Source organism: Battus philenor, unplaced genomic scaffold, assembly GCF_028537555.1.
Source record: "Battus philenor isolate CCGP_79_NKW_IND1 unplaced genomic scaffold, ilBatPhil1.0.hap1 SCAF_13, whole genome shotgun sequence".
NCBI classification, from domain to species: domain Eukaryota; kingdom Metazoa; phylum Arthropoda; class Insecta; order Lepidoptera; family Papilionidae; genus Battus; species Battus philenor.
The window spans coordinates 6,623,304-6,651,124 of NW_027181675.1; the positions used below are offsets into that span (position 1 = coordinate 6,623,304).

The 27,821-nt window shown below is 33.2% G+C and overlaps 2 protein-coding genes across 2 annotated transcripts; both read right to left on the minus strand.

Annotated features, from left to right (window-relative positions):
* Positions 1 to 698: 698 nt before the first annotated feature.
* On the minus strand, positions 699 to 12,561 carry LOC137933299 (glutathione hydrolase 1 proenzyme-like). Its single transcript, XM_068777195.1, has 9 exons — positions 12,467 to 12,561; positions 8,234 to 8,398; positions 6,732 to 7,139; positions 6,384 to 6,584; positions 5,287 to 5,542; positions 4,049 to 4,239; positions 3,374 to 3,614; positions 1,969 to 2,082; positions 699 to 1,175 (listed from the first exon to the last, which is right to left on the minus strand). The coding sequence occupies exons 1-9, from the start codon at positions 12,472 to 12,474 to the stop codon at positions 1,020 to 1,022; spliced, it is 1,740 nt and encodes a 579-aa protein (XP_068633296.1). The 5' UTR covers positions 12,475 to 12,561; the 3' UTR covers positions 699 to 1,019.
* A 7,832-nt stretch (positions 12,562 to 20,393) lies between these two features.
* Positions 20,394 to 26,910, minus strand: LOC137933269 (SREBP regulating gene protein). Its single transcript, XM_068777147.1, has 4 exons — positions 26,637 to 26,910; positions 26,411 to 26,558; positions 25,795 to 25,946; positions 20,394 to 21,673 (listed from the first exon to the last, which is right to left on the minus strand). The coding sequence occupies exons 1-4, from the start codon at positions 26,814 to 26,816 to the stop codon at positions 21,473 to 21,475; spliced, it is 681 nt and encodes a 226-aa protein (XP_068633248.1). The 5' UTR covers positions 26,817 to 26,910; the 3' UTR covers positions 20,394 to 21,472.
* Between the last annotated feature and the right edge of the window lie 911 nt (positions 26,911 to 27,821).

A 27,821-nucleotide genomic window follows, 5' to 3' on the forward strand; every position in this document is an offset into this window, starting at 1 on the left:
ATAACTCATGCGCTGCGCTATTTAACTCTTTACGCCCAAAGTTCTCTATCTCTAAAATCTAAAAACAGTATCAAGTATAATTATTAAAAGGGTCTCGACCGTTTCCACACTATTTATATTTATGGACAATCGTAAAGTTTTTAGGTTCTATTAACCAAGTTGATCGTAAACCGTTTATCATAGTAATTTAAGTGGCTTTATACAATAATTTGACGGTTAAAAAATTAAGAAAGTTTATCGAACTTAATTGAGTTCAAACATCCGCATGTGAGGAAAAATAAAAAGAGCAATAGACATTGGAGGCTAGAAGTGGAAGTAAAATACTTTAACTGTAGCTAACGTAGTTTCAGACAAAAAAGGGTTAATTTTTTCACTTAAATATTGTGTGTTATGAAATAACTTATTTAGTTTTGGTAAATGTATTATTAACGTCAAAATGTTATCTTAATGCCCATTCTCGTAAATATATGTAAATAGTATAAAATACTTATCGAGATAGGATGGTAACATTTATAAAAAAATTACACGGTTAAAAACTAGAGGGTGAATTTACACCCCAACTTTTATTACAAATAACATCCAAAAAATTAACTATGAATTTAATTTACATAAATTAACGTCAACATCACAGGTAACTTATAAATTATATTCATAATGAGACATTATTTACAACCAAACTTGAAAGTCTTTACTACTTGATTAAATGCTAACTATTAAGTTCTGAACATGTTACACAATTTAAATGATATAATATATCATTATATCCTAAACTGCTCTTTACAACATAAAAGTAAAGTGGTTGATAAATAACATTTTTTTTTCTTTTAATTTTGTACAGACCTTTTTCCCTTTCTTTTATCGTCGTAATGATTAAATTTACTTTGTAAATTTGAATAAAATGATTTTTAATCTTGTAAGCAATATAAATATTTTGTTGACCTTTATTAAAATTTAATCACAACAAATTTTATATCTTATATTATTATTTAAAGAGATGAGTTATAAAATTTATATTTTTATTAGAAGCCATCAATGCTGCCAACTCTTCGACGGTCGGTTTGCGGTATTAAGTTGCCATAATTATCACGCGCTGCCGCAACCATTGCAGCGAATCCGGCCGTGGGCCCTCTAGCGGTTGTCGCGTGGCCTCTTGCTTGGAGAGATTCTATCACATCCTGAAACAAATAAAAAAATTGTTATGTACTAAATTATGCGCATTTGTGCTATATTTTAAATACACAAAATGTATGCTCTATACAATTGTTAAATAGCCTCAAAGGTTCATACAATGCGTCTGGCAGGCTTAATTTATTTTTAATCTTTTATATTCATAGACGAAAAACCATACTCTCCGAAGTTACGGATGTGAAATACAGTGTTTTTAATAGTTACTTATTTTGATTACTTTTATCAGAGATGTAAAAGGACTTAATAAATGAAAACCGAATTTTAAGACCTATTTAATTAAACTAAGTTACCTAATTATAAAGACTCACTAATAAATAAATTACCAAAAAGAATTATTAACGGAGTTTGTGCCTGTGGGCTAGAGTAGTTTGTTGTTTTAGTTACTTATTTACCTTCCGGGATTTTTCGATACAAAGATATAGTTAAATCTATATTTGAATATCCCATGTACAGTACCCGGCGATAAATATTGCACATCGAACTTTGGAAAGTCACAATCGGCTAGTTTCGGCTTCGTAGAGCGTTACCTCTGTCGCACTAAATACAACGACCGACAAAACGTGCAAAATGGCAAAAAGATATTGAAAAAAATTATTCGCTAAAAACTTTTTACTATTTATTTTTTCCTGTTGGGGCCATTGCCACAATTGCCTAATATAACTTGTGTAAAATGGATTAAACAAAGGTATGACAGCCAATTTTATGCGTAGAAATAAGGTGCCTTTAATGTTAGTATAGGCGTTATCTTATTGAAATAGATTAGCATTTATTGACATTTACCGCATCGAAGTCTGCCTCATACTCGACTTCCATTGGTATAAGCTGATGATGTAAACGCGGCTGCTGCATGATTTCAGGGAGTTCGCTGCCTTCGAGGATACTATGCATTACAGCCTGAAAAAAAAAACAATTAATAACGAAAATATAGAAACGTAAATTCTCAGCATGCAGAGAATTCACCCTGCGGATGCAACGTTCACAGCGTTGTAGAGTCACCATGGGCACGTACGCTGCTTAAACCTTCTTGTAATGTATTAGTGTCCACCTTTCAGGACCAGATTCCTCTCCCCATCTAACCAAATTTGAAGTATTCCTTAAAATGATGCTTTGGAAGCCAGTTCTAGAAATGAGTTGAGGTTCGGTCATGGCGAAAATCATTCCGTAGATTATAAAGTGATTTCGTTGTTAGACCTCTCGTTCCTAGCCCACCACATACAATTAAAAAAATAAAGAAGACCCATGATTAGCAGTAGAAATTGGTTACATCGCAGAAGATACCTAAATTCCTTCGCAAGATCAAATATAAAAAGTGTAGTAAACAGCAAGGCGTTCAGCATATTGGTATCTTTGTTACGAATTTTTGATAAAAAAGCAACGTATAATGTGCGACGTATATATACTTATATATACTTATATAATTGTGCGATATATATATACTTATATATACTTATATAATTGTGAGTGTGTGTGTATTTATACAATAAACTTTGTCAATTCTTTAAAGCATATTCTTTTATACAGTCTTACAACAGCAATTAACGCTGCAACGTATGTCCTTGGCTTGTCGTTTACGCTCGACTTCTTAGATACTCAATAAGTTTAACTCTTATTGTTTGTATGTAATTTCTTGTTGTTTACAAAATAGAAAAACCGCAGTTACAGATACGATACAAATGGTCACGATATTCTTTACATTCTGTTTATAAATTAACATATAAAGAAACTCTTAGTAAACAATAGGATATTTTTCATTTATGAATTACGTAACAATTCATAAAGTTTGTTGATAATAAAAATTTTTAAGTTTTTTTTTTAAATTGTATTATCATTATTTTAAGTCAACTGCTGGATATAGAGCTCTTCCATCATCGAGCTCCATAGATCTTCAATAAGACCGGTTAAAAGTTCTCCAATGACCTCAAAAGTCACCTGTTCACCTTGTGGGTTAAATCGATTTAAATTGTATATTTTTAGATACACGCGACGTGGCTAGGCTCCCCACTAGGTGGACCAACGACGTAATCAAGGTCACGGGAAGTAGATGGATACGGGCACCTCACGACCGGTCATCGTGGCGATTTTTGCACCTCCGAAGATCCTCAACGCCTACGCGTTACAGTGGAAGTTTGTCTGCTGACATGATGTGAACGCGTACAGTAATGTAAATAATGTACAATTTACTTACTAACGAAACTTGTGTAGTGATTTTAGTTCCACCTGCAGCGCCCAGTACAATTTTCGCGACACCGTCGTTAGACAGCACGATGCTTGGCACCATAGAGCTAAGCGGCTGCAGGCCCGGCCCCAGCATGTTGGCAGGAGATGGCGGAAGACCGTAAGCAGACTCCCGATTTGGAATAGCGAAGTCGTCCATTTCGTTGTTCAACATTATTCCGAGACTTTGCGAGCGTCTTTGCGCGCCCCAGCTAAAAGATGAAGACATCGTCAGCAATCTTGTGCACCATAGTGCTAGCAAAACCGCTGTGCCAAAGTTAGAAAGCGTGGCGAGGTGGGGGACGAGGAAAAAAGGCCGCGAACGTTGACGGCGGACTGACAAATACAAATTCAAACTAAAAATATCTTCACTAAATTCACTATTAAATCGTAAACTTTTTAACATTATAAGTAGTAAGCTACTACGGCTTGGAATATTGATCCGCTGAGAAAAGCCGGCTAGAAACTCAATAATTGCAGAACGGACTTACAGATCGGAGAGGCCAATAGTACTTGAAAGTTAACTTCTAAAGTATTTTTTGGGACGTATCTACATACCAAGCGATTTATAATTCGGTGAACAAAGTAAAATATAAAATAGTAGAATCGAAACAAGTTAATATGTGATTATCAAATTGTGTTTTACATGTAGTTAATAGTACTGGTGGCCGATACAGCGCTGCCATCCGGGGCGATGACCACAACATGTGCGGTGCCGTGGTCGTCTGCACCTTCGAAGAGAGCACCGTAGTGCCTCCAGTCGGAGTACGTCCTGGTGTCGTCCACCAAGGTACGATGGGATTCTGCCCATTCGCGTGATGACAAGTTGCGTTCTAACTGCAAAAGATTTAATTCACTTTAGATTCTTTACAAAACAATATTTTTTTGAAATAAAACTTACTTAATGAGGCTTACGTCTGGCCTACGTCTGTTGGCACAGACACCTGACCTGACCTTAAGTTTTTCTCGTCGAGATCACTCCATTCAGAAAAAAACTTGGCTATTATACAGTTGGCTAGTTTTTTATTGACTGCGTATTTTGCCGTTATAAATTTCTTTCTTTTTTATTTATGTTAAATGGCACGTCAACAGTAAAATAGAAAGGATATAATTCTTTCTAAGTAATAATAAAACAAAACACGAAGAATCTGTATGTACGTTAGTTATAACCAAGATTTTTTTTACTTATATTTATATATGTATATATTTCAAGAAAAAATTTAAGTAATATTTATGTATTTTTGTACTAGACGCCTCAATTTTTAATTGCATATATGTGTTTGTATAACATACAGCAGTCTATACTGTTGATATCAACACCCATAAAGAAATAGAAATGACGTTGGTTCCCGTCTTATTGTGTTTGTTTTGTTTGTTCTACTTATAAATTATGTTAGTATAACTGTTCTGTGATCTTCGTCGTTGCTGTTTCAGACAGCATAGACGTTTACTGCAAGGCATCATCGCAGTGTGGCACGCAGAGGATGTTGCTGTTCATCCTCTGGAAACTTGTTTGTAAGCAGTGACAAACCTATATTTTATTAAATGCACAAATTGTGAATAATTTCCCCGGAATCGAACACGCGACCTATGATCGCAAGTCTCAGTCCTCTACCACTGCCATCTATCTATTTGCCGTGCCTTAAATTAATAAATTAAAATCACTTGCTCTTCACTAATCACCAACACTTTCTATTATCATAAATCCTAACCTTAAACCTATTTATGGATATTTCACTACTATACTCCGATCTCATTGTCTTTAGAGTGCAGTTTAGTTAGTTTCAATTAAGTCGATTCTACAAAGATTGTACTTCACGATATTTGTTCAGAAGTGGAAGATGTGCTGTATGTGTACTTTGTGATACTGATAGGTTAATTTACCTTAATGATAGAATTCTGTAGTTTAGAGCGTGAAGGGTCGCCGAGGCCTGTTCGCTTGGCATACGCGTACTTGAAACTCTCGACTACACGATGCCAATAGAGATTGGAATTGACTGGAGCGTTGCTGCCGGCGCCAACCCATCCGTGCAGCATGTTGAGGATAAAAGCTAGCACCGAACCGGAGCCGGGCAGTGGAACGGAATAGAGGGTGTAACCGTCCGTTATTGGTACTGCGATTGGTTCTTGCCATTCTGCTCTATATAGAAAAATAGAATTAAAATCGATCCAATTAAAATTAATACCGACATATTCAGTCAAGCAAAAAGCACTATCAAAAAAAAGAAAACAAAAAGAAGAATTATTGTTCTGTGAGAAACCAATTGTAGCTGCCACTTGAACCTTCATTTTATCGGTATTATCTAATGCGCAAGTACCGACGTCAAAATAATCGTTTTGTTGACAGACGATGTACAACGGCTAAAGTGCAAATAAACACTTATGCGCCACGCAATTGTGGAAATTCGGCACGATGTTATTCCAGCGAGTGTAAAAATAGGAATACAAGCATTCCGTAAGAGCGTTTCGTATAGAATAGTTATGCGGTTTACTTAACATCACATTCTTTTACTTGGTTTAGGATTTAGTCTACGCCTATGGTTCTCTATTCCTAAAGAACTATAAAATTCATCAACGCTAAAGATTTTATATATTTTGGTAGAAATATGTTCGTTCCATAGCCACAAGACTAACGATCGACAATAAATAATATTACTGTGTAAACATCGAGTAATAAATAAGTAAAGCGACAGTGGCCAGGGTACATCGCTCGTGCAACCTATGGCTATTGAGGCCGAAAAGTTTTCGATAGATGCAGCATGATTAAGATTCCCACCAGGTGAACCGACGAAATAGGTGGCATCGAGCGACTCACCGCGCAAAGAGCAAGGTTGGACATCGTGACGATTATTGAGAAGGCCTCTGCTTTATCGGCTTTAGCTTTAGAAGCTTTACGTGTCTATCGGATCATATGATGATAACGATGAAACAAATAAATCAGTTTTTCATTAAATTAATTTAGTGAGAATCTATTTTCTCACCGATAGCTCCTCAGATCTTCTTCGGTTACGATGCCTCCGAAAGCTTGAATATCCCTGACCAACGCGGCTGTCAGGGATCCGTTGTGAATCGCCTCCGGGCCCTCTTCCGCTATCAGATCCAATGTGCGCGCCAGGGTTGGTTCCTTGATGAGGTCGCCCTCGTTCCAAACTTCCCCCGTCTCTGGATTCACGTATATTTCCCTATAACATTATAGAAGCTAATTATGAGTTCAAATTTTATTCTTTAATGCTCTCTACTTTCGTGTCGTTTACTAATTAAACTTCGAGACATTAGCTCGTGGTTTCATTATAAATGAGTAAGTTTGTTTGAGTAATAGCATTTCGTACCTCATAGAAGGCTCGGCTTTGATTCTGTCGCTGTACGACCGGAGTACGCGCCCCATGTATTCGTTCACGCGGTGTCCTTTGCGACAGAGGTCCGCTGCTGGTTTCACTAGATCCTTCCACGGCAGGCGTCCGAATTCCCGATACATCTCGCCGTAACCCCTGAGCTCGCCAGGGACGGCGATCGCCAAACCTCCTATCACGGAGGACTTGTTGTCGTACATATTCTCGTAGGTGGCTGCCGGAGCTCGCTCCCGCGCGTTCATTACCCGGATCTGGCCAGTGGACGCGTCGTAAACTGTTGCCAGAAATCCTCCTCCGAGACCCATACATTGCGCGCAACCCAAGCCCTCGCAAAACAATGTTGCTATCGCCGCATCTACCGCAGAGCCGTTCTTTTCTAATATTTCACTGCAATAAAATTTCAATATTATTAGGAACAGGTTCATTTTATGGCATACACCTTATGCCCAGTTTGGGAGACCACCATGCTCTTAGATCGCTTCGGCGGACACTCCATGGACATTAAGACTCAAGGAGTCAAAGAGTACTAGAGAACTTCTGCTTTAAAATAAACTCTCCTATAAGTTGCAAAGTAAAATATGTTGACGAGTACGGTTTATTTTTAAGGACCTAATTTCGGTTACGAATAACAATAGTCAATATAAAAAAAAAGTTTCACCATAGCAATTTTTATATTTAGAAACTAAAATGAACTAGGAATGAACTTTGCATTTACGTCATTTACGTATTAGTTTTTTATTTAAAAAAAAACTACGTTGTTTCCTCGTTTATTGTGTCATAACTAGAAAAATATCTTGCTATCATCTGCGCCATTTGCTTGCTTCACGCAGACTATCCTTTGAGATAATCAGGCCGTCTTAGTTTCAATAAAATTAATGTAGATGTGTGTAACATTTAATTTAATTTGGCATTCAGCTGCAGGCACTGGATTTCTCAGATCTACCAGTTTTGTTGGGCCAATCCTTGTACTTTAAGGATGGTCGTCGCCATCGCTCATCTATTCTCCTCACGTTCCCTGCTTCTGTGGTTAATATAATGTTAAGCTTTGAAGCGAGTTGCCAGATCTCCCAGGACGCCCATAGATCAAATGAAAAAAAATGGTACTAGCCTACAAAATTTATTGACACTAGTCTTAAGATTTTGTCTTGTATAATGAAGAATGGTTCACATAAGTCATATACACTCATTTACCTAGTGACTAATGAGATACTTGTAAAGAATGATTATTACAGATTTCTGTTTATTGATTTGGAAAAAATGATAATTCTAATTTCAAATAAGTCATTGTTCCTTATAATAAATAATAAAATGATTCAAATTCGAATATTGAGATTAATAAAATCCCTTTTCTTTATAAGACACTCGTTTTTAGACGAAATACGACAAAATTGGAGCTGGGGATTTCAAAAATCCAACATCAGCGTTCATGTGACTATTAAGGAGCCATGCATTCGAGCGTTAAAAAGGTTTAAAATACAAACCGTCCAATGGAAGCGCATTCGTAGCCATTTGCGGCGACAGCGGCGCGCGGGTAGCGTGGATGGTCGCTGCTGTTCCACGGCTGGAGCACCAGCAGGGCGACCAGAACGGCTACCACCACCGCCGCCAACACGCTGACGACCACAAAGCGCCGCGATCGCCACAAACTACCACAAAACCACCAGTTTTAACACACAATAGAATAACGTCTTCCCTTTGTCGACAATCATGAGAATAATAATGTAATCTGTTAATAACACAAAATAATTTGTAAATATGGCCTAATATTTCATTCGTGTGCAAAAGATTTTATCTGTCAATATTCGAGTAATAATCTTTGACGTTAAAACAGTCAATTGTCATATTTAATGGCTTCATGCATTGTCTCCGGTTACGACTGCTATTAATAATGTTAATCGTTTATATTCATTTTTATTAACTTGGTTACTTTACCGAACTAACTATCGACAAAGATGTAAGGTGTTGTGATGTTTATTTAATTTCGCTTGAGACTTAGAGATATTAAATTGGCTAGTTAAGTTCACGTTTTCAGACATAGTATGGATGTGGATCTATACGGATTTAAATCGATACTTCTAGTTAAAAATTAGGTATATAATGCATGCGTTTAAAGTGTAAATTAAAGTATTTCATATTTTTTATGTAAAAAAAGAAGATTTAATATCTGTATGATTTAGGAGATACGCAATAACTCGGTTACGTATTATGATGATCTTTGCCCTTAGTAGACAATTACGAACTAATATTGTCGTGACAAATTTGGAGCAAGGTTAGAGTTCATTCGGAGTCTCTATTAACTATAATCAAATTGATCATAAATATTTTTAATTTACATTTAAAACATGTATATTTTCATTAAGACTTGTAGTGAAGTTTATTTTCCCTAAATTAATTTTTTGTTCTGGTGTTCTGAAAACTGTATACATTATTTATATTATATAGCAATGAATCAAATCTTACTCTCGAAAGCGAAACACGAAAAACTAAATTAAATGTACAGCAGTATAAAGTGTTATGAAGGGAATCTCCTTTATGACAAATTAGACACTAACCCTCTGGTGATATACAAAATAAAGCGTTCGGCAGTAGGAGACGTGACAGGCTACATCATGTTAATTTAGTCATTTAATGAGATACAGCCTTTGAGTTGAAATACACAAATGTTTACGCTGTACTGCCTGGCAGCAGAAACAAGTGCGTGTAATAGGCATGTCACAAGTAACCGCCGGTAACATTAATAAAGAGTATTAACATTTCTATATAATCTAAAAATATTTAGCAATGACTAAATAAAATAACCGAATGATCGATTAGAATATAAAAATATTTAATCTTTATATCAGGTTTTGATATAATGCGCAACCGTAGATGGATCTTAATAATAAAAAAGTGATTGCAAAAAAAAAATAATTAAATATTGAAAAAATTAACACGTCTAAAAAATTTACGCTTGGATTGGCAATTTGTAAAACATATAAATAACGACCGGTAGTCGGTAAGATATTTAATCAAAGAATAAAGAAAAATAAATAAATTACACAATTTAAACAGCGCTATCAGTTGTTTATCAAATCTTTCCAACGTGACAAGAATGATAGAGCAAATACATTGACTGCTTTGTCACATTGTGGGAAAATCGTGATTGTGTACTATGTACGTTTACGTTTTGCAAAACAATATTATCCAGTTAAGAGCAGAAAACCGTACAGATGAATTTGTCACATTTATGTCTGAGAATTTTCTTTGATTTATACCTAATGAATGAATATTTTTTTTATTACTTTATTTTGAAGTGAAGAGAAAACGATATTAATAGGGAATACACCATAAATTAATTAAAATCATATAAATATAATAATAATGATTTTGGTAAGTGGAGAGCAAGAATGTTGAAATAATCCTTTTGAGCAATTAAATACTTATGGACATTAAGATAAGCTATTGCAAATTCAACAAATGATTTCCATTTTTGATAATGTAATCGTAATTTTTAATCCTTTAAAACTGTTATATTGCATGAATAAATTAATTGCGTATTTAAATAATAGATAGCGGAGCAGAGGCAAGCTGTAAAAAAATGAAAATGCTTATCGTTGCTAAGTTTACTATCGGTTCTGCTGATGAAGCGCGATTATTAAAAATGTCATATATTTTGTCAGCTTGTGAGCTCAAAATGTGTATGTCGCAAAATTAAAACATTGTGTAAAAATTACTAAAGTAAAACTAATAATGTATGCACTTAAAATTAACGACATATTGTTTCAACTTTCATTAAATGTTTTTAATTTTAGAAACTAACCTTTGCGAAGGTTCAAGGAAAATGTAATTGTTACTAAACACAATTAGCTTTGTCTCTTTTTTCCTCAATAATAACTGTGTAGATATTCTTACGACCACGATGTTGACCAAAATGTTTTCTTTAGCAGAATAAAGTTTTGTTGTAAATTTTGTCAGTGATTTATGGATGATAATAAGTATTATATTTTAAAAAGTTATTGTTACCTATGAGCTGAATAAAAAAAACATTTATTAACCAATATTTACACTTTTTTGAGAAGATAATTATATATAAAAAATTAAACTGTAATTGAAAATAGTTCATTAGCTCATATGCAATTAAGATTAAGGTGTTTATAAAAAATCATAAGTTTAAATTTGGAAAAGAGATAAAATATTGTGTGAAACGTAAATTAAGCATAAAATACTTTAAAAGGATTTAACGAAATTAACGTTTTTCATTTTCAGGATACTAGTTTAATTAGTATGTTGAAAAAAATACTATTATATTATAATGACATTATATTACATAACTGAATTATAAGGGATTTTACCGAAATTGATAGTAATTTACACTTTATCGTGATGTTTAGAGTTATGACCGACCGCGTGGTATTTTATTTTAATTATATTCTTGAACGTGATGGTTAGCTGTAAACGTTAGTTTTAAATAAAACCTTACGTATCAATGTCACAAGAAATCTTCGATATCTATGATGAGATCTCTCTTTAGACTCATATGTGTGGGATTATTTTATATCTATGATATATCAAGTCTTAACGAAACACACACGTGGCTTATTCTTGCCGCTAATAAAGCGGCGTAGATAGAAAAATCAAGGTACGCGAAATTAGAGAAAAGGTTTTATGTCAAATGCCACAGTAGGATTCAGTCAAAGAGTCAACCCATAACTGTTACTGGCTGTATCATTACTTTTTGGAATAAAAAAATATTCCGAAATTCTCTTCTATCAATTAATTGACAACACAAACTCTACACGAGCCGTGTTTTTCATGTAAAAAATTAAAATGAGACCTTATTAATAATACTTACTTCTTTGCAACATTTTACATATTTTAATATTTGTATCAGAAATGTGCTATAGTGATATCTTAGATATTTTTCTGCTAAGTACATAATGAAGTTAGCAAATAAAATTCTTATACATTTCAAGAACCACTTTCATATATTTATTTTCAAGAACCAATTACATATATACTATTTGCTGACTGGTTTTGATGTGACACTATTATCAAATTTATAGCATAAACAACTTATGCTATACTTTTAACACTAAGATTTATTTTAGACCATAAATGTCTAAAATAAATAGTATTTTTAAACAAATTCTAAACAAAAATATACATATAAAAAAATTAAAGTAAATAATTAGTTTACTTTATAAAGTATCAAAGCTTTAACTCGGGTATTTTAATTAATATTTTAAATATTTTTAAAGTTATTTTATTTTATTACAATAAATTGTTATCAACCAAAGAAATAAATGTTATTAAATAAAAAGTAAAATAATTCATCTTATAGCATGACCCGTAGATAATTAAAAATAAGAAGAACAATTTACCGAAGTAAATAGAAATATTCGTAAAGTATAATTAATAGAAAGAAATATGTCAATACAAGTATTTTCACCAAAAAATTATGTATTTAAAAAAGTATTTTAATTTCAATATAAACAAAATATTGTTACAATATAGTTGGATTATACTGTCACAGAAACCAGTCAGACCTGCAGAAATAATTTATGCGAAGGTGGTCGTTAAATGAACAGGAAAAAAGGAAGTTTTAAAACAAACTCTTAATACCATTACTTGTGATGAATTTTATGTAATTCAAAATAGCACAACACACAGCACTGTTAGTAGAGAGCAAGATCAATTCGAAAATAAAATAACAAACACGTAGTATGGACGCTCACCTAACCATTGCGCTGAGACGGCAATTAATATGGAGAGTCGAACGGCGACTAAACTCGACGCCTTCACGCAAAAACGTTTGTAAGACCTTTAGCGCACGTTGCCACTCATGCTTGCTTATTACAGTACGTCTGTCAACATTTTTATTTATTCAGATTAATATTGAACGAGATATAGCACGATTGTGTTATACAAGATATGGCTGCGATTATAAAGGCTTATTATAACTAGTCGCGTGTAAGTAACATAGTATTGAACCTCATCTAAAATTAAACAGATGTGACATAAATATTTTTTGGTATACAATATAATTACTGGAAATTTTTCGATTATTTTAAATTTTTATATTCGAAAATGGGGCGAAATCCTGTCCTGTCGTTCATTGATGAAATACGTGGTTGGTCATGTTTACTTTTTTATGCGAATTCGAACGTTAAAACGTTAGCGAGATGCGTATCGTCAAAGCAACTTTCTTTTTACATTCTATTAAGGTTGGGCGCTGTTAAGATTTCCAGCTTTTACAACTTCATCGGATACAAGTCTGACGGTTTTGAGATCTTGTTAATTATAAGCAATCAATGACCAATGTAAATTTATTTTCCTGCCAACTTTTAATTATCAGATAATGTTATATAACAAATACGGGACGGGAAAGTTTAATTACTGAAATATTAATTTGTGGCTTTCGGGATCAATCTGTTTTAGTTTATAATTGATATGTTAATACAATATTGTGATAAGATATCGTCTTCTGCTTTGGTGCAATGAAACTAGGATAATAGACTTTGACTTATATAATCTCACATTAATCCACAATAAAATCGAATAAAACGGTGTTTCATATAATGAAAATCATTAATAAACAAATGGCGGCCAGGCTGTTCGTAATAAGTTGCCGCTTCTTCCGTTTGCTGGAATCTATTTCCGAGTTGTCTGTTACAAGGTTGCACTTGCTTGCTTTTTCGTCGAAGTGCTTATGGTACTAACACATCCTATTTCTAGAGCGTGAGGGCGATCTGGATTGGGTTCTGTAGTAAGAATCGGATCTAAAAGTACGAGCAAGATCGCTAGTGAAGGCCTATGCCTTCAAAAAAGTCTTGAAAGTCTATACTTTCCTCCATCCCTCTTGCTCATCAGTTTATTTAAGTCTACTGAAGTTGCATAAGTAGCATGAAATATTATATTTCTCTTAAATTAAGTTTAATAACATGAAAAAGTTGTTTGCGACACTATTTTAACTAAATTATAGATATTCGGTATAAATTGACAGACATGCAAACTTAACTTACAATAATAACAATTTTTATAACAAGTTATGAAATACGAGGAACAAATGTTAACAAATAGTAAAGTTACTTTAAGATCAGTTTCATAAAAATTGGGAAGCACCTGAAAAGGTCGGCAAGTTAACAAAAAAATATACCGTAACCGTAACCGTGTTTTTGCACTGAGGGATGGAATTTAACACTCTCTATTTAAAATATTTTGTTTGCACTAGGTATCCAAAAAGTGCAGTGCTGGGCAAGTACTTCGTATGGGATTCCTCACTACGGTGTAGATAGCGTACGGACCACCAGTGAAGCGAAGATTGTGTCCTGGCAGGCACGACGATCACTAAAAACTTGATCAAGCCGGGTTTCGCCAATATGGAATATCGTTTTCTGCTTTGGTGCATTGAAACCAGGATAGTAGATGTTGATTTGTATAATGTTATATAAATCTACAATAAAATCTAACAATTTGATAACTATTTCAATGCAAGTAGTGATTCCAATAAAAGTATTGAACGTGAAGGAGTGATGCGAGGGACGTTTAGTATTGCTTTTGGGAACGTTGAATGTTAAGTGGGCGAGGGAGTCGCTTCAATGTTTATCGCGACAGGCATGGCCATGGCGTTAAAGCAGGTTTCAGTCTGACACTCTAAAAACTAGTTCCCGCCTTGTCTGAGGGGTTTAGTAGCCGTGGCTTGGACACCCAAGGTAAAACATAGAAAAAATTACATGGACGGCCCGAGTTATAGGGCTGGTGCAATACGGCCGCTCTAAGTGGTGTTGATGAGTTCAGTTAATAGTCCGCTGCTAGAGGCTAAAATTGTACAGGTGACCTTTTCCTGGAAACTGTGACATACAGAATGTAAATACCAAAATTAAATTATTTGTACTTAAGACTTGACGTCATCGTGTTCAAATTTTTCTATAGGCAATGTATACGATTTAAAAATAGATAGATAGAACCTTTCTCCTCTAGATAAGTGAATGAATGAATTAATATTTATATATATGATTTTTATACGTCTTTAGGTTTACGAAAAATTTTTGTAAATTTACAAATTCAGAAAAATTATTATGGCATTGTTGACATTTGTAAATTTCTTTCCGCGGAAAATTCTATTGCGTAAAGTTTCTGGCGATGTAAGAACGATATTAAGAGTAATATTTTTTACATTAAAAATGATTTAATCGTTTTTTAAAATAGGTAATATCTCTTACACATTGTCGATTGTTCGTGTAAATTTATGGGAAAGTATACTTTATTATCACAAACTTCATTGTCTTTTCCGAGATAATAATCATTTAAGCGTCAATATCAATTGTTGTTACAATACTATTACGAGCTATGTTATGAATCACTCAATCCAGTAAAATAACTATCGTAACAGCTAGCGTCAAAGCTTCTCAGGGTGCTGTCAAGATTAATTACTACAAAGAGGTTTATATAATAATGCTACCTAGTAAATAGCATTTGTCGATTACAAAAATCTCGTCTTATTAGGCCTCATACTTAAGGTACTGGAACGAAGATCACGGATCGGCAAACGTAGCGTCGGACATCCGCCCTCAAAGGCAGTGGCAGCAGGCTAATGTCTAGCAGTGGTAGACTACTTACAACTGAAAAGATGACTGATGTTTAGAAATGCATAAAAGTGATATTAATAAACAACATGGGTTTTAGCTAATCTAATAAGTTCATAAAATATCAATACTATAGTTTTAATCTGCTCATGAGTTAAATATTTTATTTTTTATATATCACTTCAGGTCTATAGAAACTTAGAGGTAGAAGGAAGTCCTATATTTTCAATTAAATGAAACACTGTTGGGTGAAATAGATCGCATGATTGTTCCATGCGGAAAGTTATTATTATAGAATGCTTCTTTTGATGAAGTTACATATCTTTTTTACACCTGCAGGTATGATAGCATGTGCGACGGATGACGCCGCAGCTGTTTCACCCACCACATGGTACATATTGTATGTTCATCTGTTAAATCTATTAATGCTGATTTATGGCATTTTAAAATTCAAAATCCCATGTAGAACCTCGTTTGTCTTCGCTTCGGTGGAACTTCGGTATGAGTCATTCGCTAGTGACCTTTACAACAATAGTCCTTCAAACCGGATCTCAGCAATTTATGCCGTCTACTGGTTGTTAAATAACACATATCGGTTGAATTCAGTCATCTATTAAAATTGGCACAATGGTGCGCTATTTTGTTAAAGAAATTCATGTCTAAGATTACTCGAAAATGAAAAATATTTATGTATTTCTTTAATAGATAATATTTAATTTGTTTTAGTTTACTGTGTATACGTAACAAATGTCACCAAGGAAGCGGCGGCCTGATTCAGGAATTCAGTCGCTAGGTTGTGTTTTATGAGTTGCGTGAGTACTCATAACTCATTACTATATTCTGACTTAAATATTGTACCACTTGGGTGTTTCTGCAATAATTTATACAGGGTGTCTCGTAATGAATAGACAATCCCGGAGTGCCTAATGGTATAGCTCACATGCGCCTAAAAATCTTAAAAAAATCTTACCTTTGTCCCAAATATGAGGTTTCTTAAAAAAATAAAATAATGAAATTTGATGCGTTTTCGGTGTTATCTTATTCTTCTAAAAATGTAGTTAATTGTGGAAATATAAGAGATATCCTCTTCTCCATTAGTGTATTGAAACCAGGATGGTTGATGCTGACTTGTATAATGCTGTACGTCGCGAGGGTAACCCATAGATCCGCAAGAAAATCGAACAGGTCAATATTTCCCTGGCGGGTCGTGTGCCTTCAAGTATTGCGCTTGAAAGAGTGACGTCGAATATTGAACGTTTAATATTAAGTGAGCGAGAAAATCGCCACAAATACCTATCGTAACTTTTTGGTGGTGGGTTTGAGGGTGTTTGGTGAAAATAAATTAAAAGATGTGAGTGGTCAAATATATGAAAAATACATTAACATATTTACCACCAACATGCAGCTATTGCTATTAAGACGCAAATCGAATAAATTCTGGTAAACAATTATTTTGTTTTTAATTTTTTTTAAATACATGCATACTTAAAACGTACACAAATCAATGTTCACTTTATTGCAGATGTATTACTTATAAATCTAATTTTTTTTTCCGTAAGCCCTCAAATTTGTCATTTTTTTTAATTCCATGTTCAAGTTTGTGGATCATATTTAAAAAAAATTACAACAGGTACTCATACAATTCACTGCATTGCGCCAAAAACGCGACAAATTTCATTATTTTGGACCGTGGTGTACAGTAAGGTTAATATTTCTTTAATAAAAAAAAGTCTTGTTTTGGGCACCGATAGAATTTTTTTGAGCTCTCGCTCCATTCATAAGACCATAACCTGTATTGGGACTGTTGAAAACGTACGTCACCTACAAATTCAGTTTTCCAGACACTTTTTGCTACACCTTGGTAATGTTATGACACAAGTCCTCTTGAAATTAATGGATAATCATACAAAAATTCATATTTTTTTATCAAACTGAAATTTAAGTTAAGTCATCAATCATCTAAATTATATATTTTTTAGTGTAGAGATGTGTAAGGGTTTCTTAAATATTTTCAGATATTTATAATCAATAGAGGTACGGAAATTTCGCAAAAAAAAAATCACCAATTTCGCATTTATAATTTTGAAAATGTAAAATTTGGGTAAATTAGGTATTTATTAAACAAAAATACTTGTTTAGTAATTTTTTACAAGTCTTAACATAAAACAATTTTAATTAATTAAAAGGTAACATTGTGGAAATTTCAACATTTGACTCCTTAAGCGTCGCTCTTCGGTCCGTTACGACGACATTGTATATGCTGAAGAAGCGTTCAGCGTCCACGCTGTTGGTTGAACTCTAAATACTCTGTAATGCTGCTTCAGCAAAGGACGGAAAGTTGCATTTGACAGCCAACAATATGTTCCTTACATTGGGGTTTTCATTTATATTAATAGACCGAAGAATTAACCTATGAAAGTGTGCATGCCCATCAATTAACTCATTTTGAGGAAATCCTTGGAAAAAAGGAATTTTCGAAAAGCTTTCCAGCAATATTATGTTTAATGTGGTTGAACTTGCAGCCGCAGATGGGGAAAACAATTGGCCAATGTGAAAGAAAGCCTCGTTCGTTTTATTTAATTTCATGTGAAGAGAAAGCTTACTGAAACTTGTCGCTTGCTGATTTCAACGTAGTTTTCATTGTCTCATCAATTCCTTCATAGTCCTTAAGACAAACGAATGTTACAATATTGGCACATCAAAATATTTGTGTCGGACACATACAGACCATCTTTCTTAAATTCTAGTATTCTATCTGTCAAATCTTTCTTAGGGCGTCACATTTTAAGAGCACCAAAAAAAATATATTTGTAAAACACTTGCGTGCCTAAAGCGTTACAAATGAACACTGCTCGAGTGCTCATATGCAACATCCCCGACTCGAGCGATAGGCAACGAACAAGAGAGACTCGAAAGCTTTCGTTCTGTCGAGTCAGTTCGTGTCCAAAAAGTGCGTCGACCGTTTCGTCCAAAACGAACTTCACTCAAGTTTAATTGACGCGAGTCGCGACTCGGGCGATACGATAATAATTCAATAATCCATCATACGAACACTACCATATATTTCGCATTTATTCGCATTTATGTGTAATTTTCGCATTTATTCGCATCTATTTCGTAAATACGAAATTTCCGTACCCCTAATAATCGATAATATTTATTATATACGTTGGGGCCGGAGGTTCTCGTGGCGACTACGACGGCTTGTCGTTATCATTACTTCGTAGGCCATCATTCCGACGACAATAACATGGATGTTTGTTCACCAACGAGCGGATGTCGTCTGCTGCGCTACCACAGGCCTTAGCCTAGTGGCCTAGGCCTGTGGTCTCCTCTCCGGGACCTAAAACCCACAGCGGCCATCAGTTCTGCGACCGAAGTGGTCTGCTTACTGCCACTTCAAATTTCCAATAAAGTAGTGGGTAGCAAGATTTAATTCGATCAATGTTAATATTCAAAATGAAAAGAATATACATGAAAATATTTTATTACAAAATTAGTAACTTATTAAAAACTATAAATCTATGTAACAGTACAGTAGTTTATAACCCTGAATCTGGTAACTGTTTTATACTAATTAACCATAATTAAGGTTTTCAGTCATAATAACTTTTTCTTTGCAATATGTAATTTATTAACGGATAATAAATTGATAAAATTGTAATATTAGGGTCTATAGTTAGAGCACTTAACAATATTTCTTATTTTTACTATAATTTCATAGGCAAATTGGACCTTATGTGATGAACATTAATGTTGAAAAGAACTAGGTATGCAAATTTCCATTATCATTTTTTATAATTCCTTAAATGTCTTTAAAAATTTACGAAAAAAAAACAAGTGGCAGAATTTAATGAAGTAAAAGATAAAAACCAAAACAATCATAGATTAAAAATAATAAAAATATATGCCGCGAATTAACCGCCAAAATATGACAATATAAAGTTTTTTAAATGCGAATAAAGAAAATAGAACTGATGTTATCTTTCCGTATTATAGTTTCTATCAATACTGAATCACTAAAAACTTAAAAATCGTCAATAATTTTATGTAAAATCTACATCTAGATTAGATTCGATACAAAATTAAATTGTATAATTATTTTTGGTGTTTTATTTTATTATTATCACTTTCTACTGCCCAAAACCCAGTGATTATTAATTTACGTTAGTACGTACCTAACTGATTGACGCAGTAGAGATTAGGCTCAACCGTCGATCGATAACGTTAGCAGTTAATAATTTAACTCAAATTGTTAAACTAAACTATAGTCTTAAATAGTATAAATTATTTAATTTTAATGTATTATATATTCTCGTTTATATTAGTCAAAAGAATCAAGAAATTCTTAAATACAAGTCATTCCTAGAATTTAAATTATGAAAGAAGCAAAACATTGGACGATCCGTTACAGATGACAAGTTGCCCGTTGCGAAATGTGTGACGTCTCCAATAGAATTCTGAACAGCTCTGCGTCTAATAATCGATTGTTTATGGTAGTTATTCTAATAATAAATGCGCAATAGTCTCGCAAGGCTTCCGTTTCGCTATGAAACAAATGAATGTCAAAATAATGTACATTCAAACAAAATAATTATATGCAGGAACTCTGTAACTTCGAACTGCTCCAATAGATGGCGCTTGTAGAATATTGCCTCGCGCTATTATTAGTCGCGGGTAATCGCATAGAACAGAGGTAAGCAACCTTTTTTGGTCGGAGAGCCGCCGTTTCAGAAACAGTGGGCCTTAAAAAAAAAAGGATATTCAAGGTTCAAACTATGTTCTAAACGTAATTTATGTTCGAAATCAAATGATTTACAACTAATTAGACACTTTTATTATCTTTAAAGCCTTGATTTTAGCATTTTTAAAAAAAAAAATACAAAAAAAAATTAAAATTTACTTGCCTCGAGGACCGCATGCGGCCCGCGGGTCGCGAGTTGCTCATCCCTGGCATAGAACCACATGATTGAAAAGTCAATTAAAATTTTAACTATTGATATACAAATGATTTATGACAATTGAAGAAATTGATAAGTATTTTTAACTAGCTATATTTGTTCTTATTTTGAGCCACAAACTTAGCACCATGAATATAGATTTACATTTACGTTAATATTGTATTGATTTATGAGCATTTCTTTCAATATCTTCATTTCATTTATTATATCACATGACAAACATTTCTCTAGTATATAAGTACTTGTACAGATGATTATTTTGTTTTCTTAATTAAAAGAACACTATATTGTTTCATAACAATTATAAAATTGTAATCGAAACATAATGATATTATGTTTAAGAAAAAACGTTCTTTAGTAATATCATAGGAAATTGATTGCTTATGCATGCACCTCCAAGTCTTAAAACATCTATTTAATAACTAATAATCGAGATCGGACATTTGGATACTAATCTAAGTTGAAGTGTTGGTTCATTGCGGAAAGTACTTTTGCATGATAAAATATCCCGGGATATCTTGATGAATTAATTTAGTTTCATTACGTTAGCGGGGTAAGTTATAATGGAATACATTTTTGTACTGAAAAAATCCGGTCTATCTGGATGTATTGATTTACCTGTTTAATTATAGAAGTCAATTTATATTTAATAATAAGTAATAATAATATTTAATAATAGTAATATTCAGGTTCTTGCTGTTATAACATACTATATATAGTATCGAAAAAATTCTGGGAATTCCAGGTGAATTAATTTAAGATTCAGGTTTTAAAATTCAAAATCAAAACCCTAACTTACAAGTTTAGGTTTTGGTTATCGTGGAATACATTTTTGCGTACAAAATTGCGGGATTTCAGGATTGTTTAACTTAATTATTCTTATTATGGAATATAATAAATATTTAATAAATTTTAAGTGTTGGCTGTTATGGAATACATTTTTGGATCAAGTAAATCCCGAGACTTCAAAATTAATCATTTTTTACGGCGCGAAAATAAAGACTTTTTTCAAGATGATTTTAAAGAATTTTATGATTGAGAATGTGAGACGTCAAACTGCTTTTGTCTGTCAAAAATGCATCCGATTATCCGACCTCTGCTAATAATCAATATTCATTAATTGAATAGTTAGGTATAGTACCAAGAAATTATATAAAATCGCTAAGGTTACGTATAACTATACTGTTTATTTATCTTAGTCAGGCGTTCGCGTTCTGGGTGGTTCGTCTCCAAAACAATGCTTATGTGCTGGGTCTTTATATGAATTTTCATGTAGCACACTATGAGAACTGGTGCGGCATTTGGTAAGGCACAACTCATAGTCGTCAGTGAGAGAGCGAAACAACACGTTTTCCTCTGCAGATAATTTCGACAAAACTATCTCGAGCATGTCCCTCTGTAAAATAAATAAATATGTATAAACATTCGCAAACAAAATATAACTGACTAAGAACGAAATCATCGCTTAGTATATTAGAAATATATATACATCATATATTTGTATATATTTACATGATATATTTGTATATATATACATATATATATATATATACAGGTTGAATGGTTTTAGGTGTAAAAGCTTTAAAGAAGTGAATGTATATCTGATTTGTCTGTAAAAAAAACTGAAGCTTTTACATCGTTTTTCAATCACCTTGTGTATAGTGATCACTTCGAAATACTTATTTTTTGTATTGTCATACAATAAGGCAGAAAGTTCTGACAATACTAAGTCCACAGAAAGAGATAGTAAAGAATAATTAATTTTAATATGGAGTAACTCCAATTTTTAAAAGGATTTTTCTTCCTTTTTCTACTATTATCATTATGTTATTTATACTTTTTGAAACAATCGAATGTTACATAGCATGTACCATACATTAATTGACAGTAAATGAGCTAGACATTCATCCGTTTAAAACTTTTACATATGTAATAATAATCTAGGTCATATATGCTGAGATTTGATGTTAGTGCAATACGCAAGAGTTAGAGATGAACTGTCTACGGTATTAATGCTCTTTGGAAAGTCGGAGACAGTTAAAGGGTCTCCGTTTTGCGTTGGCGAAGCGACGCTTCCCATTTTTCTGATCTAAATGGGAAAGGTAGTGATGGGGTGAGGGCGATGCCAAGTTTCGGGAAAACAACTTTTATTGGGGAGAATAGTCCTAAGACCTTTAACTGTAGGCGCAATTTGTTTTAGTGACCAAAGTCATCAGAACAAGTATCACACATGCGAGGTGACAACGGTATTTTGTCACGGAAATATCTCCAGGTGACGCCCTTTTGTTGGTATATTCAATTCATATACTATTTCACCTATTATTCCATCCATTTTTTTGAAACGGAAGAAAATGTTTGTCATTAATTGCCACCATGGTAGCTATCACAAGTAATTTTACTATTTGTCCTAATCTGATATTTTAAAAATTAATATTATTTTTAATGTCGTCTTAATTTTATTTTAAATCGACGCAGATTACACATATTTTTTTTCTTTAAGAGAAATAAATTATGTTATTATAAGTAATGAAAAGTATTTTTAACATAGAATGAAATATTGTTAGCAAAGACAGATTTTGAATACAAAAGTATGATATTTCAGACGCACAACTTATTTTGTTAAATTGTTCATGGTTCGGAGCTAAATGTCGACGCACCGAAAACAAAACACGAAAAAAACGCAAAGACACGAAGCACACATGACCTGGGCTGATAATCGAACGCGCAACGCAAAGTACAATCGCGAAAAGAAGAAAGCTTTTAACAGGGCTGCCAAGGCCTGAGGATTGGGTCAAACTCGCTTCATATCTTGCGGGTAGCAAAGCGTTTTGGTCTGTGTTCAAGTTGGTTGAAGCGAATTTGTGCCGCACCTCTCTGCCTACACTGCTGAAATCTGACAGGTTATTGGCTCATTTCTCAGAGGAAAAGCAAACTTGTTTGCCTAACTCTTCGTAATCAATTCTCGTCTAGATGCGGCCGGTGCGATAGCACTTCCTTGTCTACTTTGGTGCAGGGCTTCTAAGGCAGAGATTAGCATTCGCCTGGCTGAGATGCGCAGAAATCTGCGCCACCTTGATGTTAATAAAGCTAGTGGCCCTGATAGAATACCAGCCATTGTCCTAAAGTCCTGAGTTTCCGAGCTTGTGTCTGTTTTAATACGCTTGTTTCGTCTCTCCCTCGAGAGTGGCCAAGTTCAGAAATGTTGTAAACTGGAACTCGTGCCTAACTATCCAATTATCACTCTATCTCGGTCACTCGGTTCTATACTGGATAGCTTGATTAGCAAGCTTCCTCCATAAGGCTTATCCTCTGGCTTGTGTGCATGGATATCGGACTTTCTGAAAAATCGATTGATACGAGTAGTTTTGAAGACTACACGTCCAATCAATTTTTAATAACGCGGGGGTCCCGGGTTTTTAATAACCCTCCTCCTGCTACATATTAATGATCTGTAAAAGCCCAGTATTTTTGAGTACGCAGATGATAGCACGATTACAGAAATATATATATGTGACTCACGAGCCGCAGAATCACAAATTCAGTCTCGCAGGGCGGCCCTAGTAGGCCGCGTAAACTTGTCTTTAGAGGCAGTCTCCGATTGGGGCAAAGCCAATCTGCTCAAGTGTACCGACGGCAAGACCCAGGGTATATGTTCACTGCAAAACGCTGACCCTTTTAATTGTCTCCGACTTTCCAAACAGCATTAATACCGTAGACAGTTCATCTCTCTCTAACTCTTGCGTATTACACTAACATCAAATCTCAGCTTTGGGTTGTTTATTGAGTTCAAAGCTAAATTCGCTGCCAAAAAACATTGTATTCTGGGGCAGTTTCAGCAGTATTTTACACCAGGACAGGGGAGCGGTACAGAATATCCTGGCCATCTGTGGGATGGTTCGGAGAAGTAGCAGCTCAAAGCTTTGGTAACGATTCTTTGGTGAGCTCTTAGCTTCAACGTTTGGAGCATTGGTGAAAAGTTGCCAGTTTATCGGTATTCCACAGAATACCTTTTGGAGTGTGTGCAGCGGAATTATACCAAATAATTCCCCCATCTCCTTTCTTCCATCGAACAACAAGACACACAGATTCAAGACATCTGTATACAATGGAAATTCCTAACTCACTCGCATTAAGCGTTTTGCTAATACTTTTATAGTGCGAACAGGCAAGGAGTGGAACAGGCGTCATTTTATCCGTCCAATTATAACTTAGAAGTATTTAAGACAAGAGTGAATAGGTTTTTACTAGGCAAGCATGTACGATTGTAGATCTCATCATCGCCTAACATCCGAAAAAAAAACAGAGAAAATAACATCTTTTTAAAAATTATACTTTTAGCTTTTAAAAAACTTTTTGCTATATACAGAATGATTGGTAGCATTTCAACTCAGTATAAAGTGATCACTTTGGAATGTTACATTAATCCATTTTTTAAAAATGTAACTGGTCAATAAGTTCTGGCAGTACTAAGTCTGCAGACACAGATAGTAAACAATAATTCATCTTGATATGAATAATCCGAATTTTGTAAACACTTTTTTTTACAGTATTATCATTGTTTATTATTTCTGAAATCATTGTTTTTTGGACAGGGTGTACCATAGATTAATGAGCTACACATTCACACTTATAAACTTTTTACACCTATAACTTAAATATAGATATGCAAACTTATTACATAAAACTATAATTTTAAGAAAGATTAAAAAAAAATTATGTGTAAATCAACAACTTATGTAAATATTTCCCACTAAACAAATAGCCATTGTCATTGACTCTTTGAAAAAGCATTTGATAGAAAACAAGACATAAAACTGGTAGACATGCTTAGGTCTATGTCCTTGACTCTGAAAATGTGTGATTTATAAAACATTTCTATTGTAACCAAAAGGTGAATGAATGTGTTAAAGGTAAATTGATAGATAAAGCAAAATCTTAATGAGGAAAGCATTTTCAGAAAGCAAATGATTTTCAGAGAAGTATTGGATGAGCTACATATAGACATAAATGTGTATGGCCTGGTTATTAACAATATCTGTATGCTGACAACTCCTTTACTACAATGATAGAAGAACTCCAGATACTTTTAGATAAGGTTCAGTCTATTAGTTCAATATATGGTCTTAATTTATATGTCAATAAAACAAAATTTTGAGCATTTGTAAAGTCCCATCTATTAACCTCATGCTACTATATAACGGATAATTTTTACAAAAAGTAAGCAAATGCAATATTAAGGATGTTGGGTAGATGACACAGGAGATCAATCTCAATTATAGATACGGAATAGAACCAGTTTGGAATGCTTTCTTAAGGCTTAAGTTACTTCTGTGTAATAAAAAACAGAACATCAAGCTACAAATGCGACTATCATGCAGTTATGTTTTTTCTGTTGTCCTTCTAACCTTCGTTAAAAGATGGCACTTTAACAACAATAATTGCCTCTTAATGAGGTATTATTAAAAGACCATCTTAAAACTAAATTCATATGTAGAGGTTTAATTAACTTAAAATTACCTTGCTTGGATCTAAGCAGCATGAAACACAGTACTCATAAATTATACAGCAGTTGTTGTCTTTACATGATTCACAGCTGTACCTAGTTGTTGCTTCTGCATCGGGATTACAACAACTGTTTTTTAAAATATCTTTCCTCTGACATACATAACCTAAACAAAGAATATAATTTATTGTACATACTGATATTACAGTCATTCCAAATATTGGTTTATTAAAGGTTATTTGTCCTATCAGAATAATATGATAATTATTAAAATTTGTTTGTGAAATTCATCATGTATTCACAACATTTACTTACAAGCATTTGCAAATTTTTATTAACTTGACTTGGAGATAATTACTTAATTATTATGTAGGATCATTCTAAATATTCATATGATAAATAAATTAGCAATATGTGTAACTTAATATGCACAAAGGTTTCCCACATTTTGTCTTTATCTATGTTTTGTAATTAAATAGAGGTAAATTATAGACCACAAATCTTTGTAAAATGTGCATTACTCTAGGAATATATAATAAATACTATTTAAGTATAAACAACAATTTCACTCACTAATTTTTGATTTGTAGTTATTAAATATAAACTATATTTATGAAAGCCATTCATTACCTCTATCATCTACCATCACAGATTTTCCTTGTACCGAATTTCTACAGGTTTTGGTATCATTTGTGTCATTGTGTTCCTGAAGAGTTCTCCAAATAAATGGTTTTTGTTCAATAGATATGTCTTGATATACCACATTCCTGTTATTTCCCTAAAAGAAGATTAACATACAAGAGCTAAATAATAAAACACATTTACCACTTCAACTTATATGAGAAAAAAATCATACTTCTCTTAAAAAACTGACGATGCAGTAAGTTAACGAAGATGCGAATATAATACCCAATACTAATCTTCTACGAATAAAGCGTACTAGAGCTGCATACCACATCATAAAACCTGTATAATTGCTCCTTAAATTAGAGCAGAAACTAAAATTGAGTAAAAAATTGAAAATAAATAATAACATTTTTGTGTACACTTCTAAAATTCCTGTTTTTTTGTAATCATTTTCGAAATATTTTAAAGGTCATATTCTACACGGCTGCAAAAACAATTCCAAATTATAAAATGGTCCTACTTTTGTCGATTTAATGATATTAAGATTACTTTTCATTTAATTGTAATTGCAAATAACAACAGCGTTGCAATCGTATTGTAGAGATGTCCATAAAACGCGTAAGAAAATCGATATTTCGATTATATACGAAACATCGAACTTTTTCCTCTAAAACTATTTACTGGTTCAGTTTATAACATAGAATGTTATCTAAAATAATACCAGAAAAATAAGTAATATTATCAGTATTAGTATTAGTAATATAAGTAATATTATGAATAAACAATCAGTAAAATTTGAGTTATTTATAAAAAGGACACTATAAATTTACTTTAATATTATAAATACTCTCTCTGTTAAAAGTAAATTCTCAAGTAATTTTTTTTCTGTATACTCATCATAAAATAGGCGTTCCAACGATACCTCAGCATTGACTTTAAAATAAATAACCTGATATATTGAAATATGGTAACCCTTATTTAAAGTCATTCATAACTGTCATTGTCCTGTATTATTTACATTTATTCGTATTGTTTGATTTACTTTAGATACTTAATAGTAAACTTCATAAAAGTGTATGTCAGGAACTTATTATTAAACTGATAAGTCATTTATTCGTCCTTAAAAAGAACATTGGTTATAAAGAATTCTAATATTTCCGAAAAATTACCTATAATTCCTTGACCGTTTTAATCATTCAAATTTAATTTTAAAATACTAAATTATATTTTATATTCATCAGGAATAAGGCGTTTCATCGTTCCCACATTGCAAAACACTCTCTCGACATAATCTGTTGGTTTTTTAATTTCATTTGTTTTTTTAAAGGTTTTAATTATCTGGTGCTAGTCTACTGTTTACTATCGCCAGTCTACAAATGTTTAAGGAACTTGACATATTCAATCTCAGTCCGCT

Coding starts and splice junctions, on each gene's coding strand:
- LOC137933299 (XM_068777195.1), bottom strand. Junction 6,585..6,731: donor AAAGCCGAGCCTTCTATGAG/GTACGAAATGCT, acceptor ATAATGTTATAG/GGAAATATACGTGAATCCAG. Junction 3,615..4,048: donor ACCAGTACTATTAACTACAT/GTAAAACACAAT, acceptor TTCATCTTTTAG/CTGGGGCGCGCAAAGACGCT.
- LOC137933269 (XM_068777147.1), bottom strand. CDS start 26,816: ATGTTATTATTTATTTTCAATTTTTTACTCAATTTTAGTTTCTGCTCT. Junction 26,559..26,636: donor TCGTCAGTTTTTTAAGAGAA/GTATGATTTTTT, acceptor ATCTTCTTTTAG/GGAAATAACAGGAATGTGGT. Junction 21,674..25,794: donor GCTGCTTAGATCCAAGCAAG/GTAATTTTAAGT, acceptor TTTATTTTACAG/AGGGACATGCTCGAGATAGT.